Source organism: Dendronephthya gigantea, unplaced genomic scaffold (genome assembly GCF_004324835.1).
Source record: "Dendronephthya gigantea isolate DGI-Jeju-01 unplaced genomic scaffold, DenGig_1.0 000198F, whole genome shotgun sequence".
Taxonomy (NCBI): Eukaryota; Metazoa; Cnidaria; class Anthozoa; order Malacalcyonacea; family Nephtheidae; genus Dendronephthya; species Dendronephthya gigantea.
In genome coordinates, this window is record NW_021163208.1 from 23,375 (window position 1) to 43,891 (window position 20,517).

The 20,517-nt window shown below is 36.7% G+C and overlaps 1 protein-coding gene across 1 annotated transcript in view; it reads left to right on the plus strand.

The window, feature by feature from the left end:
- LOC114539283 (xanthine dehydrogenase-like) overlaps nucleotides 1-18,116 on the plus strand; it is a 35,232-nt gene extending 17,116 nt beyond the window's left edge. The window contains exons 21-39 of the mRNA XM_028559908.1: nucleotides 40-190; nucleotides 795-944; nucleotides 1,024-1,103; nucleotides 1,194-1,303; nucleotides 2,722-2,826; nucleotides 5,312-5,390; nucleotides 5,512-5,626; nucleotides 6,034-6,114; nucleotides 6,676-6,785; nucleotides 6,903-6,957; nucleotides 7,030-7,088; nucleotides 7,631-7,795; nucleotides 9,269-9,359; nucleotides 10,676-10,719; nucleotides 11,248-11,381; nucleotides 11,812-11,943; nucleotides 17,009-17,132; nucleotides 17,299-17,395; nucleotides 17,541-18,116. Of these exons, the coding sequence (XP_028415709.1) occupies nucleotides 40-190; nucleotides 795-944; nucleotides 1,024-1,103; nucleotides 1,194-1,303; nucleotides 2,722-2,826; nucleotides 5,312-5,390; nucleotides 5,512-5,626; nucleotides 6,034-6,114; nucleotides 6,676-6,785; nucleotides 6,903-6,957; nucleotides 7,030-7,088; nucleotides 7,631-7,795; nucleotides 9,269-9,359; nucleotides 10,676-10,719; nucleotides 11,248-11,381; nucleotides 11,812-11,943; nucleotides 17,009-17,132; nucleotides 17,299-17,395; nucleotides 17,541-17,719 (2,061 nt within the window). The 3' untranslated portion in view covers nucleotides 17,720-18,116. The remainder of the gene's footprint in view (nucleotides 1-39; nucleotides 191-794; nucleotides 945-1,023; nucleotides 1,104-1,193; nucleotides 1,304-2,721; nucleotides 2,827-5,311; nucleotides 5,391-5,511; nucleotides 5,627-6,033; nucleotides 6,115-6,675; nucleotides 6,786-6,902; nucleotides 6,958-7,029; nucleotides 7,089-7,630; nucleotides 7,796-9,268; nucleotides 9,360-10,675; nucleotides 10,720-11,247; nucleotides 11,382-11,811; nucleotides 11,944-17,008; nucleotides 17,133-17,298; nucleotides 17,396-17,540) is intronic.
- Nucleotides 18,117-20,517: the final 2,401 nt, after the last annotated feature.

Sequence of the window (20,517 nt, forward strand, 5' to 3'; positions counted from 1 at the left end):
ACTAGTTTAAGAAAAAATTGATCATTACCATATTTACAGAACATGCCTGGTGTGCTGAAATTTATCACGGCAAAAGACATACCGGGCGAGAACAATTTCGTTGGGGCTTTTAATTTTGACACGAAAGAAACGATATTTTGTGACGAGGATGTTGGCTATGCAGGACAGGGTGTCGGGGTTATTATTGCAGGTAATTTGAATTGTCTACATATTAATAATAAATAAAGTATTTCATTGTGCGTAGAATATTTATTTAACTACATTAGATGATTTCGTTCCAGATAACTTCAGGAAAAGGACAATCAAATCTAGGGAAAGACGCATTGTTGAATGCCACCTTATTGAGCTCAATTAACCTTTCTCACGATGACGAAATACCGCCATTTTGGGGACACTTTTTTCGAAAACTAGAATTCCATTCTGTAAATGGTCTGTTGATTCTTCAAAACAACCGTTCTTCAAATGCTCTGCTGGTTGTAAAAAAAGTTGCCTATCATGTTGTTATAAGCTTTTAAACCCATTTGAGAACATTGAAAGTACCCCCAAAAATAAATGAATAGTCATAGTGAGAAAGGGTAATTGACCAACACATTTCAAATGTCATTTTCAGACAGCTTAGACAATACCTGCATGTGTTAATTTTTTCCAATGAAACCCACACATTACAGAAATACCACGTACATTCGGGATATCATTTTTCAGAAACTTCACACAAGATGGGAAAAGCTTTGCGACCCGTGCCATGTACAAATGCAGGTATTCTATCTCTCAAATAAGGTCATTCTTTGTTCTAGTAAGTCAAAGCTTGGCAGACGAGGCAGCAGAGAAGGTTAAAATTACATACACGGATTGCAAACCACCAATAATCACTATAGACGATGCAGTTAGGGCCCAGTCTTTCATTTCGGAAAAAATTGTCCGCAACATTTACGGCGACCCTGATGGTAAGGGAATAGCAGAAAAAATCCAAACTGTCGATTCCCTGTCATCTGTTCAAATTTATGCTATTTACTTATCTTTTAGCCTTCATGGCAGCTTCTGCGCATGTCATAAGTGGCGAGATCAGACTTGGGACTCAGCATCATCTCCATATGGAAACACACGTAAGTATTTTCCCACCGTTGTATTATGGACTTATAATTAATTAAACCAACCATGGATGTGTAATATGAGTAATTTATTTCTATTTTCAGATATGTTTGTGCATCCCCGGCGAGGAAGAGATGGAAGTGTATTCTGCAGCGCAATTCACAGATAATACTCAAAAAGCTGTCGCCCAAGTTTTAAATATGCCCCAGAAAAGGTAACTTCAATAATTATTCTATACACAAGCGCATGGATATTAGCTAACGTGCAATCTGATTGGTTCTCTACTATAGACATATTAGCTCATATCTGTCTAGTAGAGAAACGTAAACAAATGACGGCAGGATTTGGACCAAACTGCGACGTTGAAATTGATGTCTTCCTTGATAAAAGTACTACAAATGCATCGAAAGGGCGACAAAGACAGTGGCGTAACTAGAACGATAATTGGGGGGGGGAGGCTATTCATATATCCAGTTCTGCCCAACGGATTTCTTTTGTAATTGCAATAGCTTACAATAGAAATCCGTCGGGCAGAACTGAATGTATGAATATTCACCCCCACCCCCCACCCCCGATTATCGTTCTAGTTACGCCCCTGGACAAAGACAAACAAGTATTCAACGTAGGTCAAAATCTAAAGGTTTACTAAATATACGCTTTTCTTTCTGTTTTTCTGTATTAAAAAGATACGATACGGAATTTAATTATTCAATTTTTTATTCGCTATTGTTCAAATTACGAATTAATTTTAAAGTTGCTTTTATCCAGCGCTTGTGTATATAATTAGTAAATAAACAGTTATTCCGCTCACTCTCGTCGTATATATGCGCGGATAGCCGACGCGGCACGCAGCGCCAAGTTAGCCATTAGTCATTAGACTCGAAGCCTGACGATTCTGTCTTACTATGCAAATTAAATCTCAAGCATTGAGTATAATAAATAATTCGTTGTGTCACAGTCAATGAACACCACACTGATATATAGCAGGACTAATATAAAACTTCAGGCTGTTTACGCTATTGCAAATTGCTCTATCGACTGCAATTCTGTTTTTCCTAATAATCAAAAAATAAATGATCAAAAACTATTTCTTACGAACCCCGGTCTAACCAAGAAAATCCAAACCACGCTGGTCAGAACTTTCAAAGTTTTATCAAGACTGTCTAGAGTTATATTATGCATGTCAGTTATAAGTGTTGGGGCGGTTTTCCACTTGACTGAATTTTTCGATCGAAAGTTTCCCGTAGCGGACCGTAGTGGTCACAATTGAAACGAAATTCAAGCTAAGAATTTTGTTCGATTGAAAAATTCAGTCTGGTGGAAATCTGGCTTAGTATACCTACCCAAAAAAAGCGAACAGACTTTATAGTCCCTCCTATTTTATCGGATCCAATTCACTTTTGACGTATGGAATTTAGCCCGTTATTGATAAAGTTGGCAGTCGATTTGCTGCCCAAGTACATCGCAAGTCAACAGATTACAAAACATCGATCTAAAATGAATTAGATTCAATCGTTTGAACAGTCGAAAACTGTCATCATTGCAGAGACATTTTTAAGTTCTGTCCTAATTTCCCATAGCATATTGAGTATTTAATACAATTAATTTGCTGACATGCGCTTACTCCTTTAGTGTTCACGTGACATGCAGACGATGCGGAGGTGCTTTCGGTGGAAAGGCTATTCGTGAGGGAGTTAATTCGGCAGCATGTGCTGTCGCTGCTTACGTCATGAACAGGTATTTTGCCCAGAAATTAGTGAGTTTAAGATGCACCAAATCTACGTTGCCCGAGTTAGGGATAGAAGCACTGATCCATTTGTTTCCAGTGGCGTAGCCAGCCTGACGATTTAGTCATGCTATGCATATTTTCTTTTATTACCATTATTAATTAGAAATTCATTGTTTTCACAGTCGATGAACACCAAAATATTAGCATAGCATGACTAAATTGTCAGGCTGGCTACGCCACTGTTTGTTTCAACAGTAGAGGACATTTAGATCAAATAATAGGGTAATTTAGTATGATTATGTCACAATTATCATGACTACGTCTACATGCCAGGATAAAAAAATGTGTTAATCCTGATTTAAAAAAATGCAAACAAAGCATAGTACAGTGTTATTAATGCGCCCGCGATTAGAATGCATTTTAACTCTGAAAGGGAACAATATTTATGTTCTAATAATGCTGCTATTTCTTCCGTTTTAGCAGTAGCGTAGCCAATCTGATGATTTAGTCATGCTATGCAAATTTTATGTTATTATAGAAATTCATTGTTTTCACAGTCAATGAACACCAAAATAATTATTAGCATAGCATAACTAAGAGGCTGTTTACATGAGCCTGGTTATACCCGAGATTCACCGAAGCGTGAGATGACTTTGAGGTTCTGGCAGTCGTATAATCACCACAACAATAGCATGTGTTTGTTTGGTGTCATAAAGACTTATTTCAATACCTCAAAGTCCTCTCACGCTTCGTTGAATCTCGGATAACCGGGCTAAACGGTCCCTAAATTGTCGGGCTGGCTATGCCACTGCGTTTTAGTAGTAATTTGTTGGCTTTAATTGATATAAATTAATAAATTTGTTTTTAAGTGAATGTTTCTCTCGGCAAATGCCAAAACATTAGTGAAGTAAGTCACACGGTAGAGAGCATAAAAACAATGACGTAATGACAAATGACGAATATTTAACAATTATTTGCCGAAGCCTCGGTGATTATCGGGAAATATAACATCAATTAAGGATACTGTTCGTCAGCATTATCAAGATGAATTACAAAGTAACTCTGGGAATCTTGCTGAAAATGAATTGCTGAATAAATCCCGTAAGGAAAGCAAGATACATGAGTTAAAATATGAGGCATGCAGGTGTGACAATAAATACCACTGACAACCGAATACATTCAATCAGTATTTTACGGACTTGGGTGGACAATGATCGAACGATAAACCCTATACACAAATACATCTCCAGAACGTTATGTTGCGCCGTTTGACCACTCAAATAGCCCGCTATCTTTCTTTAAAGAGATCTCGGAATTGTAAACTCTAAGATTGCTTCAAAATTTAAGTGCCTTGAAGGCATCAGATATTGATAACATTTCAGCCAAATTCTTAAAAATTGCTGCCTCCGTTATTGCTCTTTCACTCTCATTAATTTTTAATCAATCAATTTGCATTGTCATATTTCCATGTAAATGGAAGAGTAACATAAAGCTGGGGCCAAAAATTGTACCTCTAATTATAGGCCAATATTTGTCATCTCAATTGTAGCATGAATTATGGAGAAGCCGATACACAACCAGATCTATGATTATCTCGATGTCTTCAAATTTGTTAACTAATTCTCAGCACAGATTTAGACCACGCATGCTATTTTACGGTTACTGCATTGCTATAGACAACACCAGTTGATGGTATCATGAAATATCGATGTCGGTAAACTAAACGGTGTCGTATTCTTAGACTTAAAAAAACTTTGAACGCTTCATGATTTCCTACTCAAAATATTTATGGTAACAGGAACCGCGCTGTGTTGGCTCTGCTCTAGGGCCGCTCTTTGTTTCTAATATATGTAAACGAGCTGAAATAATCCAGTAACATCTCAAGCTTCAAAACCAAATTTAAGCGAATATACTAATCTTGGAAATCCACGCCCAGCCTTTAATTATTAATTTATATTTAATTATATAGTGCATGCATACGGCCTGTTGGAAGATCACTTTTCCTTTTTTCCCTTATTCCTTGTCTCTAATAATTTTTAATATTTTTGTTAATAATGAAACTGGTGAAATATTACCGGTTTTAGGCTTCGGACCCTAGAGAATTCTCCCCAGGGAAGTTGGAGGCTTGAAACAGAAGCTTTGTCAACATTTTGACCTGAATTATTTCCTAAAATTTGAAAAACTGTCTGCATATCCAGTTAGTTAACAATTGCAATTTTTCCTGCGATTTCCTTCTTTTGATCGATCTGTAACTAATCCACTCGTTCGCATGAGTCAAAAGTAAAAAAAGCGCAAAATAATTAGATCGCAGAAAAAATTGCAAGTATATAAACGGCCTTCAACACAATATTAATTGAGTATTCTTCTAAATGATCGGAACTAAAGTTGTTGTACTGAAAAATCCCAAACAGAAAAAAATAGGCGTATGTGTAGATCCGTCTGTGGAACACCTTTACCTTTCTGGAAGTCTTAAGAATTGTTTCACTTTTTAAGACCAGTTCGTTTAAGAATGAACCTTAAAACCAACATGACAATGGTTGGAAAAAGATTTCCTTACCTGGCAAAATACAAGGTATAATAAGGCGATACTACGTAACTTTTCACTAACATATCTGACAATTTAACTCTCAAAAATTGAGAAAAAACTTTTTCTAGTTATCGGGAATTGTATGTATGTATGCATCGTTATATAGGTTGGCGTTACGGACGAGGGGATATTAAACGCTGTTGATATCACCTTATATACAGGGTGTGGTCTAGCAGCTACTGAGATATCGATAACCAACATGGCGGCATACATTGACAATGGTGGGTTAGGCTACTTCCATCCTCGTTCCCAGGGCCTTTTTCTGAAAATGCATAGAGGAAGGAAAAGGCCTTGGTATACGGGCTGGTTCTAAAGCACCAATCGTATAGTTTTTGAATAAATTAAAATAATTACATATTATTCAAAAAGACCGACTCTGCAAAATGTTCAACGGGTACAGCATCGACCTTATGATGGTTCGAATATGGGACATTTCATATTCTGGCACTTCCTAATAAATCTCATTTACTAATAACTTGCAGCCTAGTTTATAACGTTTGCCCATTGCAAGATCTTAGCCCGGGTTTTATAGGCTTTTACTAAATATATTCCGGTTCGCTGCATGTGAACTGCTTTCTCTCCAAGTGTTACTTGCAAAAGTTAATTTCTGCTTTCATTTTCTCTTTAGTATATTATTGTGAAAACTGGAAATTTCATGGCGTACCATGCAAGACAAACACTGCAACAAATGCCTTCACACGTGCACCAAGTAAACATTTTTGCTAAAATAACACTGTGTATTTTAAATGTGATTGGTTCACTCGTAGTCACATGACTTTAAATGAATGTCATGTTTCCCGCCAGGGAAACAAGTGAAAAACTGTTTCCCACTTCTTTTCATTACAAAGTAAAGTGGTTTTTTTAAATGAAATTGTTGTGTAACGTGTATGTTTTTGTTCCTATATAACAAAACACTTAATGTACACTAATTCGGGTAATAGTGAGTTTTTCTTTTCTCTCGAGTCTCAATGTTTCAAACTCTTGGGAAAAAACTCACTATTTCCCTCGGAAGCATACATTAAGTGTATGATATTGCCGGAGTTACGCCAGCATTTCAACAAGGAAAAACGCTCGTGTGTACGGACGTCAAGGAAAACGTGCCCGTGTGTACGGGCCTTTAGCCTGTTAAACATGACTGTTCAACCGGAAGAAAATTAATCGTCTTCACGAACATTTAGTTGAAAATAGACCTAGACAATGTATTTTATGAATGAATTGGAGCCTCAAAAACTAATGGTTTTTTAATAACATCGCTGTAATATATTTTCAGGAACAATGCCAGCGATTTTTGTCACCGAGACAATGATGAATCACGTGGCAAAAGTGCTAAACAAAAGCCCGGATGAAATACGGCAAATCAACTTCTACAAACAAGGACAGGTAACATGGAAAATTCTCTTTTCGCCTTAAGTCAGTCGTGATGATATTATGCAGAATGCATTTCAAAATGCGTGATTCAGTTTGAAAATATTGACTATTTGACTCTGCATTTTTCAGATAACATATTATAAACAGCCTCTAGAATACTGCAACATCTCAAAAATATGGCAAGGTAATTTCAGGAACTCTAGGAACTCTTTTCTAGAAACGCGATCTTAACCTCGGGATTGATTGATATTTCCAGACCTCAAAGAGTCAAGTGAATTTGATAGAAGAAAAAGAGAAATTGCGAAATTTAACAAAGTATGTTTGATTGAGACTCATGGGTGGATCAATACTCATCTGACAGGAGTGGTGCAGATTTTTCTAGGGGGTGCATCAGTGTGCTAGCAAACGATTGGGCAATTACAGTACCTCCTTGCAATATTTTCAATAATGTCAAAAAAAGAAATGGCACACCCTCAGTTGGTAAAATGGAGGCAGTATTAATTTAATATGTATAATACCCTTGAAGTTATAAGTTGCACTCTTACTATACAACCACCCTTATTGTACAATGCTCTATCCTATAATAATATTATAAGAGCCTACAGTACATTTACCAATTTTTTTAATGGTGGTGCTAAAGACGTTCGGAGGGCGCGCATCCCCTGCACCTGCCCCGCCCCCCCCCCCGGTTGAAACTCGTGACTTTTCCATCCGTTTGTTGCACTATATTTCCCTCCTTATCTCTCTCTCAGCCCCACGAATTTTTCCAGTCCTCCCCGCCTCCATCTCTATCTTCTCCATTTGACTACTTACTGTTCATCTTCTAATGTATGTCTCCTTTCCTCTTACGTCTTAAGGAGAACCGTTGGCGTAAACGTGGCATTAGTCTCGTCCCGTTGAGATATGGCATAACACGGGCACCGGGAAGTCGATTTACTGCATACGTTGCAATATTTCGCAAAGATGGAACAGTTTCGATATCACATGCAGGAATCGAAATGGGTCAGGGTATCAATACCAAGGTATCATTAATCACGTACAAACTATTAAATTCTGCCAGTGTTTTGAATTGGTAAAAATGAAAACAAATTTTGAACGACGACAAGCTTGCACGTTGTTAAACAACAATTTTCTACTATAGTTCTAAAATATTTATGAATGCATATAACATAACATAGAATAACATGTGTATAACGCGTGTTTTGATTGGTCGAATACCGTGTTTGGATCAGGCTATCGAAGCACGGAAAATTTAATTCGCTCTTTGAAATCAAACTAGTGTTAAACGACCCCTTTTTATGTTGCTATAAAGTTCACTTTTATACCAGCAGGGTCGTCGGGGCCGTATGGGGAATAGCTCAATATTTTGGACCAATATAACCACAAGTTTTCGTTCACTATTTATTTTATTATTGTGCGCCCCAGACCAAGTCATCAACTCAACTCACATCAAAATCACAATAAATTTACTAATAGCGCCGCCCATGAGATTATATAATTTACAACTATATTGCTTCATTGTGCATTGTTCCTTGTGCATTGTGCGAAGTGTTAGCGTTTCCGTTTTGGGATCATGTACACTTCCGGTTTCTTCTCGTGCCTACGTTTTAAATATCCCCTATAACTTATTACAGTAGGAACACTACCATGGTGTGGTTATTTTATAACTTGAACTCGCCAATCGAACTGGTTTTTCAGTTTTTATCATTTTTTGTTTTTGTTTTGAGATTCGCGGTCGTGCATGTACTCATTTTATCATGGCTCGTTTTATCGTAAAACTTGTCAAGGAAAAATTGTCAAATTTTTCGCGTATACACACGAGCAAATATAACTTGGCGATGAGAACTTGCCCGTCTGTACGAGGTTTAATAAGCCCCGTACAGACGGGCAAGTTTCCCTTGCCAATTTTTCTTTGCTAAGTTTTATTTGTTCGTGTGTACGCGAGGAAATTGACAAGTTTTTCTTGACAAGTAGCCTCGTTCAAAAGCTAGTCATGCTAGCTTTTCAACAAGGAAAAATGATCGTGTATACCGCAGTCAAGGAAAACTTGACAAGGAATTGCGCAATAGAGAAATGCGCAACAATATTTTCGTGCCAATCGAGCTGGTTTTTTTAATTTTTTAATTTTTTTGTTTTGAGATTCGTTCGTATATACTCATTTTATCACGGCTCATATTATTGTAAAATATGCTCATATTATCTTAAAACGTATCACGTACAAACGAGCAAATAAAACTTTGCAAGGAAAACTTGTTCGCCAAATATACACACGAGCAAGTGAAGTGGTCAAGAAAACGTGTCAAGGAAAACTTGCACGTCTGTACGGGGCTTAAACGTCTGATTTTTCTTGATTTCAATAACAATTGTGGCATTATACGGTTTTTAATTCTCTATCTGCGACGAAACAAAGAAAAAAAATCGCTGTAAGCCAGGAATAGTGTGTTGTCTTCCTAAGACTCGAAAAAAATCACATTACATTTTTTTTCTACTCCTAGGCCTGTCAAGTTGCAGCATACACTCTTGGTCATGGACTGAAAGTTGATCAAATATCTGTCAGACCTGCCACGAGTTTTATGAATCCCAATGGTAAGATGAAAGAAATTTATTAAGTTAGGGCCACAAAGGATCCCACCTTCTGTGCACCAATCATCTAGTCCCAGCTGAAATTGATAGCACATCCCCTGAAATTAGTATGCTATACATCCTATACATTGGCCTTGAGGGACTGCTTATTGTATGTTTATTAGTTGACAAAAAACTTTTGCCTGCATATTCATTCATTGCTAGGCTGTTGAGCATCACGTGACTGCGCATGTACATTTTGTGATGAAGTATATTAAAAAAATTAATAATGGTAATGATCTGATCGAGTGGAGTGCAATTTGGTGCCAATCAAACGCGTGATTACAAAATCGCACGACCGCGAAGCGGGAGTGTGATTTGTAATCAAAAGTTTGATTTCACACCAAAATTGTACGACACAAAGTGCAATCTCCACTTTATTATAAATTATTCATTTTGAAATCATACAAAAGATTAAACAAATTCAAAACAATTTACTGGCTGAAAAACCGTAAACGGTGCAAAATGTGAGTAATTTTCATTTATTTTTGTCAAGAAATTTTGCGGGGCATTTGAAAATTCAAAATAATAAAGTTTTGTTCCATTTTCCCCTGTTATTTAATTGGATAGTTACACTGAAATACTAAATCACATTGGTTATTGTGGTGCAGAGCTTCAATCTTATTGGCTTATAAATGATGTGATTAATGCTCAAAAATAGTGCGATTTGGGAATTAATCACCCTATTTTTAACCAATCAGATTGCAAGAAACACCATTGATTTTGAAATGAATATAATAAATTCGCAAATCTTTTAGCATTAATCTCATCATTTATAAGCAAATAAGATTAAAGCTCTTCACCACAACAACCAATCAGATTTAGTGTTTCATTGTAACTATCCAATCACATCACAAGGGAAAATGGCACAAAATTTTACTATTTTGAATTTTTAAATGCCCGGCAAAATTTCTTGACAAAAATAGATGAAAATTACTCGCATTTTACACCGTTTACGGTTCTTTCAGCCAATAAATCGTTTTGAATTTGTTTAATTTTTTGTATGACTTCAAAATGAATAAAATAAAGAGGAAATTGCACTTCGTGTCGTGCAATTTTGGTGAGAAATCAATCTTGTGATTACAAATCACACTCGGCGTCGCGGTCATGCGATTTTGTAATCACGCGTTTGATTTCACACCAAATTGCACTCCAATCAGTGCAATTACCATTATTAATTTAATTACCTCCTTATTTAAGTATCCTATAATTAATGCGTGCAATTATATTGGCGTAACAAGAAATTTTTAGGTGTCTAATACTATCAATTTTCACCTAAGGTGCTGCATCGTGGGCCAGCATGACCAGTGAGTTATGCTGCGAGGTAAAAACCTAATATTATATGAATACTCAGGTTCCAATTAGAATACGAAAGTTATAAACAAAGTTAATAAAAAAGAGAAGAGAAGCCAGTTACCACCGCGCGGAAGTAGCTACTACCTATAGTAGGTTAAGCCTGTTTCATAGACCAAAACACGCAGTAAAATTTATATATTTTGGCAATTCTTGCCTGACGCTACTTTTTTGAAACCATCTTCGCCATATTGGAATTAAAAATTCGCCATTTCAGGGAATTTCAGCTCATCTCGATGATTTTGCCATCTAGGTTGTATCTAGGTCAGTGAAAACAGTTTAAATAACGCGTGGCAATAGCCTACTTCATACGTCGGGCGTCTTATTATCTTTGGCTCAGAAATACAGTATACCTCAAATCAGCCTGAAATCGAACATTAATTACTACATGCGATTGTCATTTACAATTTAATCCGTTGTTAGTAATCAGCAGATTTACAAAATAATGAGGGCATTTATGGTGCTAAATAAGTCCTCCTTCATTTATTTACTCGTGTAGGCAGTTGCAAATTGCTGTTCTGCTCTGAAGAAGAGGATAGAGCCGGTTGCAAAAGACATGCCAAACAGTTCAACATGGGTTGAAATTATCGAGAAGTGTTTTGAAGTTGGCGTAGATTTATCCGCAAAGCACATGTATGTATTCGACAAATACCTTTTGGCAAATGACACCCTTTAGGTGTTCTTCTGTAGTAAGAATGGATTAATTGAAGATTATCCTTCCTGGATCTCTATCCTTTAGAAAGAACACATTAGAGTTATGCTGTCACGATATTGCAACTCTGTGGGAACAGATTATTAAAACAACTAATTTGAAATCAGTTGTCTCAGATTGATCTCGTATTCATTAATTCTCTTTGGTAAAAACAACAAAAAAATCGTTGTTTTAACCAAGTTTTCAATGCTTTTAATCAATGAGAAACCATAACCCAATAAATGAATCTGAGCTAACCACTTTTCACAGCGTAAATTTCTACCGTAGTAACACTGAATCAAAAGCTTTCAACCGTTATCCTGCTTTCCCAATTTTTTTAAATTTAGTGCAATTTTGCATTCGCTCGTGTAGGGTGTTTCCTCGGAAGAGTCACCAATTCAACTACAACGTCTACGCCAGTACATGTACTGAGGTAGAGATCGATGTTCTTACCGGAGAAACAGAGATACTCAGGACGGACATACTATATGACTGTGGAAAAAGGTAGGGATAGCGAATTAAAGACTATAAACCACTAAAATATCATCTTTAATCAACCCAGTTAAATGTGCATAGATCAGTTTCTAAAGCCACCTTACTTAAATCAAGATAAATTGCTCACATCTATATTAGTTTCAGTGGCAAAGTATTTTGTCTGTAAGCTGCAAATTGTACACCATCTTATGTTTTATACTCATCAACATCGCTGTTCAAATTCAATTACCCTGCTGCATGGGAATTGTGCAAAAAATCACACAAATCGCATACTAAACCACACGGGATTAATGCCAACCTTATCCAAACACCACCCTCAACCACCAGCACCTACCCTTTACTCCCTTTCCTAACCGTCACTCCCGCCCATTGAACTGTAGATAAACTGGAACAACTAACCCTGACAAAGATCCCTATAGTAGCGTAAAGTCAAAAGAGGCGTTGAGCTGTGTGTCAAATTAAAGCTATTCAAAAGTTATATTTTGTGTGGAAATTTCAAGACTTAAGCTACAAAGGAAATACAAAAGCAGACCAAAATCAATTACAAACCGGCAAAAAACCGGAAATTTTCAAATATTTTTTATATATTTCCCTTTAAGCTAAAGTCTCGAAATTTCTTCGCCAAATATACCATTTTAATAGCTTTAATTTCACGGCGTCAAGTATTTCAGCTCATAATTCAGAAAAAGTAAAAAGCACTTGCTTCAACCCCCCTCAGTAATCGCCCAGTTTGTTTACAATTCAATGTTTCCACTCCAGCCCGAACCTCAACCCTCACCTCCACCCAACCCTGTCTCTAGCCCAAAATAATTATTTTTAAAGTGCCTATATCACTTGTGGGAAAATTAGTTTATAAGTTCTACAACCCTTTTCGATATAGTTAAATAGTTTAGGAAATATTTACATCTAAACATGACGATTTGCCTGCTCGGGGGCCTGGGACTCAGGAACCAAGTTCTTGTCAAACATGATATAATCATTATAATAACTTGTAGGTACACCACGTAAGTATTAAATACTGCAAAGCTTTCGGTCCGTTAACCCGGACCTTCATCAGTGCAATTACTTGAATACACGTTTGCGCGTCACTTAAATATCATGTTAGTCGTGATTAGTTTGCTCGCGCTATTAATTAAACCGTTTCATTTAATTAAGTTCTAATCAATGCGCGCGCCCTAGACAAGTATTTGACTAAGAGACACCGAAAAGAGCACGCCACGTACTATTAAGTGGCTTTCCCTCTTGGACGATAGTTTGATGTTTATAAATTTCAATAGATTCTCTCATTTTACGAGAGACAGTAAACTTATCGTTTGCTAAAATGGTAGCATCGTTCCATTTAATGCGATGATCATAAGTCCACGCATGGTGAGCTACTGCAGACTTATCCAGTTTACCTTTCTCGCAGTTCGTCTTATGTTCTTTAAGACGTATTGAGAGATTTCTACCGGTTTCTCCAATGTAAACCAAACCACATTCACATGGAATGCGGTACACACCAGGTTTCTGTTGTTCATCGACGCCATCCTTGTGTGTGTAAAGAGCGCGAAACAATTTGTTATTGCTAGAATGGTAAACTTGTATTCCAACTTCTTTTAAAATCCTAACGATTTTATATGAAGCTGGGCCAATATATGGTAAACAGACAGAGGATAGATATTCCGTGTCTTGCCTCTGTCTTTGCTGTTCATTCATAGCATGTTCTATGAATTTCTTAGTACGTGGCGTGCTCTTTTCGGTGTCTCTTAGTCAAATACTTGTCTAGGGCGCGCGCATTGATTAGAACTTAATTAAATGAAACGTTTAATTAATAGCGCGAGCAAACTAATCACGACTAACATGATATTTAAGTGACGCGCAAACGTGTATTCAAGTAATTGCACTGATGAAGGTCCGGGTTAACGGACCGAAAGCTTTGCAGTATTTAATACTTACGTGGTGTACCTACAAGTTATTATAATTACTAAAGTCGCCATGCAATCATACAAGAAAATTATTACAGAACTCTATGGAGAGTATTTTCATAAATCATTTAAACGACTTGACCGGCTTTCACAACAACGCTCAAGATTAATCAACAACTTAACCTTCCTGAAAAGGTGTCGAGACAACGAAGTTGTTCCTAAAGGTTTGCGTATGTTTAATTGTTTCCATACTAAGCATGCAGGCAAAATCTTGAAGAAAGCCGAGTTGGCACTGTTACGGGAAAGAATTGCTTGGACGCGTAAACAACTAAGCGGAGTGGATGACAACATCGCTACTCTTACAGAAGAACTTTGGTTAACTTTTGAAGAAGAACATTTTGCTGTTGCAAAAAGAATGATAGATGCTTCTTTTACGCGTACCTTTAATAAAGCTCGCTCAACACAGATCGCCAAATACACAAGATTGACGTCCGAAAGATCAAAAGATAAAAGAAGACAAGAAGATTTGGCTGTTGACACTCTAAGACGCACTGTTGTTAACCAAAGTGCGCGAAAACTTATGCCGGTTGAAGAAGAAGTCTTGGCATTGGGTTTAAATTTCGCTGTTGTACCACACAAGATTCCTAAAGAAGAAATCGTTCAACATCTGGAACCAAAGTTGAATCATCTCAGAGATGATATAGCATCCAACATTCGTGTTAAAGTAACTGAGGTCTTGCGACGTACAACTTTACCCAAGTCTAATCTTTCCAAGGAGCAGAAGGATGCAGTGAGGAACCTAAGGGCAGATAAGTCTATACATATTTTAAAGGCTGATAAGGGTAATGCTACGGTTTTATTAAATCGTGCAGAGTACGAAAGTAAAATCCATGCTCTTCTTGAAACTCCAACATATAAAGAGCTAAAACGTGATCCTACAGCCAATATTGAACGTAAAGTATGTTCTAAACTATCTGAACTTAGGAAATCAGGTATTTTGTCTCAAAACCTTCATGATTATTTGAGACCTTCATGTAGTGTGTGCCCAAAATTTTATGGTTTACCCAAAATACATAAATCAGGTGTACCTCTTAGGCCTATAGTTGCATCCCAAGGTTCACCGACTTATAATTTAGCTAAATATCTTGCTAGAATTTTAAAACCAGTTGTTGGTCAAACTGAACATCATGTAGTTAATTCTAAAGAATTTGTTACGAATATGCAAGATGTTAGATTAGGTAAAAATGAAATTCTTGTCAGTTTCGACGTAGTTAGTTTATTTACTAATGTACCAGTAGATGAGGCGTGTAACATTGCGAAAGACAGGCTGCTTTCAGATGATACCCTCTCTAAAAGGACTAGCCTTTCTCCTGAGAGTATATATGAACTACTGAAATTGTGCCTGAATACAACTAGTTTTCAGTGGCGGGAGAAATACTACGAGCAAACTCATGGTGCTCCTATGGGTAGTCCCTTATCACCAGTTATGGCTAATTTATTCATGGAAGAATTTGAAAAGAAAGCTATAGCTACAGCATGTTTAAAACCTGGTTTCTGGTTTAGATATGTAGATGACACATTAAGTAGTTGGTCGCATGGTTTAGAAAATTTGAATAAATTTTTAGATCACATTAATAGTATACACCCTTCAATTAAATTCACATTAGAAATACAGAAAGATAACTCTATATCTTTCTTAGATATCTTATTTGATGTAAAAGAGAACGGGACTTTGGGCCATAAAGTTTATAGAAAACCAACACACACTGACAGATATCTGAATTATAGTTCATTTCACCATCCTAGCATTAAAAGATCAGTATGCAAAACATTAATCAACCGTGCCAAAACAATTTGTGATTCAAATAGCATTGACTCAGAGTTAAAGCATTTGAAGGATGTTCTGCACATGAATGGTTATCCTAAGAAATTCATAGAACATGCTATGAATGAACAGCAAAGACAGAGGCAAGACACGGAATATCTATCCTCTGTCTGTTTACCATATATTGGCCCAGCTTCATATAAAATCGTTAGGATTTTAAAAGAAGTTGGAATACAAGTTTACCATTCTAGCAATAACAAATTGTTTCGCGCTCTTTACACACACAAGGATGGCGTCGATGAACAACAGAAACCTGGTGTGTACCGCATTCCATGTGAATGTGGTTTGGTTTACATTGGAGAGACCGGTAGAAATCTCTCAATACGTCTTAAAGAACATAAGACGAACTGCGAGAAAGGTAAACTGGATAAGTCTGCAGTAGCTCACCATGCGTGGACTTATGATCATCGCATTAAATGGAACGATGCTACCATTTTAGCAAACGATAAGTTTACTGTCTCTCGTAAAATGAGAGAATCTATTGAAATTTATAAACATCAAACTATCGTCCAAGAGGGAAAGCCACTTAATAGTACGTGGCGTGCTCTTTTCGGTGTCTCTTAGTCAAATACTTGTCTAGGGCGCGCGCATTGATTAGAACTTAATTAAATGAAACGGTTTAATTAATAGCGCGAGCAAACTAATCACGACTAACATGATATTTAAGTGACGCGCAAACGTGTATTCAAGTAATTGCACTGATGAAGGTCCGGGTTAACGGACCGAAAGCTTTGCAGTATTTAATACTTACGTGGTGTACCTACAAGTTATTATAATTACTAAAGTCGCCATGCAATCATACAAGAAAATTATGATATAATCAATTGTAATTTTACTTCGATCTTCCAATAACGTAAAATATTTTGAGAAAAACTCGCCCAGATGCTACAGCCATACACAACGCACCGTTCCTGCATTTTTTTCTTGAAAAGCGCAAACTATATCGCCAGTAAAACTCTTCATGTTTACATTATAAAAGACGGCGTGTTTGCAAATCATTCCTGAGTCCCAGTCCCCCAAACCGACGTATTTTCGAAACTATTTGATTTTATCAAAAAAGGTTGTATAACTTATAAACAAATTTTTCAAGCCCTATTCAAATCCGTTAAGATCCCACAAGTGATATAGGCACTTTAACGAAATGCCTGAATTAAAAATTAAGCGGTGCTTTGCTGTAATTAACTTTGGTAAAGACCCACATTCCGAGAAAGTAAGGCCTTTTCTCAGCAAGAAAATATTTGTCACATATATTGCACTATTAAATACATGTTTATGTATCATTCAGCACAAACCCGGAGATTGATATTGGTCAAGTCGAGGGTGCGTTTGTCATGGGCCTTGGTTATTGGCTGACAGAGAATGCAATTTATGAGCCAACCACAGGACTTCAACTAAACACGGGGACCTGGGTATGTACCATAAATGCGTAGTTTGACGTTCCGTGGAAATTCTTAAGATGAAATGTAAAAAGCTCGTGATATGATGGTACAACCGTACAAATGAAAATTAGTGACCATACTTGAGTAAGTTGAGTTTACGTTTCTCTTCGAAAATCTATTTTTTTGTCTATTTTAGGATTATTATCCCCCGTTTTCCAAGGATATTCCAATAGATTTCCGTGTGTCACTTCTCAAAGAAGCCTCAAACCATTTAGGATTTCTCCGCTCAAAAGGTACTGAGATAAAATTTTGTCCTGCTTTTGTTGTCAGTTCTCTCCCTGAATCAGGCAGCACAGATCGTGCCACCGTCGCCATTTTTCCATATTATGCGTGTAATTTATTCGATTGTGAAAACATTCGGAACCATATTTTTCGCAGCGGTTGGTGAACCACCCCTCTGTATGTCATGTTCTTGTCTGTTTGCCGTACAAGACGCCATTTATCACGCTCGAGAAGAAATCGGCAAAGACAAGGATTACTTTGCCCTTGATGGACCAGCAACAGTCGAAGCCACGCAGTTGAAATGCTTGGTGGATCCTGAACAATTTCTATTTTGATGTGAGAAAAACTAGCTGACGTTTGATATAATTTAAAATGCCAAATCTTACACTATTAGTGATTAAGCATGATTGTAGACCATTTGATAAACTGCTGCAATCAAAGTATATTTGCTCTAGTAATACTGGGTTAGATAATTAAATAACCGGGTTTGCTCGCCTTGAACTGAAATTAATAAACTCCCAAGACTTTCCAAGTCCTTTTTTTGTGCATGTCTTTCGCGGAGTTCTCTAGGCCTATATTCGGAGTTGCTCCCAATCACAACCGAAGATTAAAGAAATTCCAACAAGGTGGAATTTCGTTTTAAGCTAATAGACATACACCGATACACGGCCAAAAATTTATCAGGTTGTCGCATCAGGGGTGAACAATGTTGTGCTGCACCCTGGGAACAGTATTGTTAACAATGTTGTTGAAGCTTGTTGAATCATCAATGTTGATGCAATCACGATGCAATGTTGTTGTAACAAGTTCCAACAACATTGATGATTCAACAAGCTTCATCAACATTGTTAACAGTACTGTTCACAGGGTGCAGCACAACATTGTTCACTCCTGTTTTTAACAACTTGCATCAACACGATTTTTTTACGCGTGTATTAAATTGTTTACATTTTTCAGGCAAAGTGCATCAGAACGCCTAAATTTTTAATACTTCATGTAAAATGGTAAATAATATACTTTCTCACGGAAGTAGTCAAAATTTATGTGTTATGAGCAAATTTGGTGATTGGTCTAAAACGAAATTTCCCATTGATAAACTATTGCCATATCAAAACAGGACACTAACTTCTTGAGCTAGATAGTCATCGAGTTCAGCGAATGGGGCGCCTCCTAATAATTTTATTTCTCAAAAGACTATGTGAATTGTAAAGTAAACATCACTGTTTTTTCTGCCATATCAAGCAGACGGTTAATGACATATCTCGCAGCTTAACCAAAGAATGAAAATACCACCTTCAGAACATTGAAACGGAAAAACGTCTTCAAGGACTAAACGTCAAATGGTATTTTCCATTGATGCGGTCAACTCTAAAAGCTTAATATTTTTCATTGAAATTTGTATTCGCACTTTCAAAACCGATTACAAAAACACCAAGCTGGTACTCAAACTGAGTCCTTATAGGAAAGTCAACTTCCTGTACCAGCTTTTGTAAAACACTTCTTAATATAAACTTAATATTATCAGCTACCTCTGTAGCTCGGTGGCAAGAGCATTGCACCGGCATCGCAAAAGCGTACGTTGGTTCGATTCCTGCCGGAGGACCTTTAGTTCACTCATTATTCCATCAAATGTTCCTGGCTTGAATTTGAAGTGTGTATAATTGCACTCGAAATTAAGACCCTTCAAATATAGTTATATATATATTTCAAAAATTAATAAAATATAATATACATAAAATATAATTTGAGAATTTATATGTAATCATGTTTTGTCATGTTTCTTGTATAATAATATACATGAAAATGTTTCTCGACTGTGATTGGTCGATTTCAGTGCAATTAATCCCGAACAGCAGTGCAAAAATCTGTAACAACAGTGCAAAAATCTGTAACAACAGTGCAAAAATTTGTAACAGACCAATCTGATTGGCTGTCATAAATATATCAGCCAATCAAATTTGAGCTACGTTTTGGCGGGAAAAATATAATGCTTGCCCCAAACAAAACAACCAAGATGGCGACGGAAATCAAAAACGGAAATTTGGATTTTCGCGACTTTTTAACGTTAAAACTTAAAACAATGGTTTCACAATAAAATATTTAAGAAATATAACGTCGCTAAAGGAAATATTCAATATACAGGAAAAATCTATCAACAAAATGTACATAGGGACAAGAAATACAAGAAATACTCGTGTGTTTGTCTCGAACATTTTCATGTATATTATTAACAAGTAATAGTATGGTTTCTCGTGCAATTTGGAAAAAAGCATACACTCGTGAGTTTTTCAAAGACCCAAAATAGCACTCGTCCTTCGGACTCGTGCTATTTTGAGTCTTTGAAAAACTCACTCGTGCATGTTTTTTCCAAATTGCACTCGAAACCATACTATTACCTATACTTATGTTATACTGAAGATTTTACCGTGTTTTAAATAAATTTGATTGATTCATTCATTTCGTAAGAGTACGCGTGAAATGAACATCACCCACTTCGTTCTTACGAACATTTCAATGCATTGAGTATTGATGAATGGTACTATGCCCGCCAATGTCCCAGACTAGTTTCAACATTTTTAATTCTTTTATGCCAGTGTCCCGGGAATCCAACTCAGAAGCAAAATACTCGCGTTTTTAACAAATATAATTGCATTTCTCGATTTTGTAAAAGTTGCCAGAAATCTCTTCTCTATCAACCATTCGAACACACGTTTGGCCCTATATATACATAGACACTGTTTTTTAAAAGTCAAACGAAAAGGAGGCAAACCGGAGTGCCCAGGAAAAATCCTCCAAAAGTAACCTGAATTTCATGTTTTCACATTAGGCCCACGCTTTCCCAATATTTTCAATAAACACATCTCCGCTTCGTTCTGACGATAAAGAATTTAGCGCGCAGAGCATAGCATGAGGTTTCGCCCTATCTCTAGCTTTGTTGTGATACAGTATTATGTTTTGTTTATATTCAAACTCAAGTTCCCCCTTGTTCTCCTATAAATGGTTATTTTTTTACGAAATAGCGAATAGAAGTTGCAGCGATAGCGTTTTTGATTGGGGTTATGGGTGGTCGCGCAGTTTGCAAGGGAAAACAGCGAATTCTTTCTATATACTAAAGTAAAGCACAAACAAAATC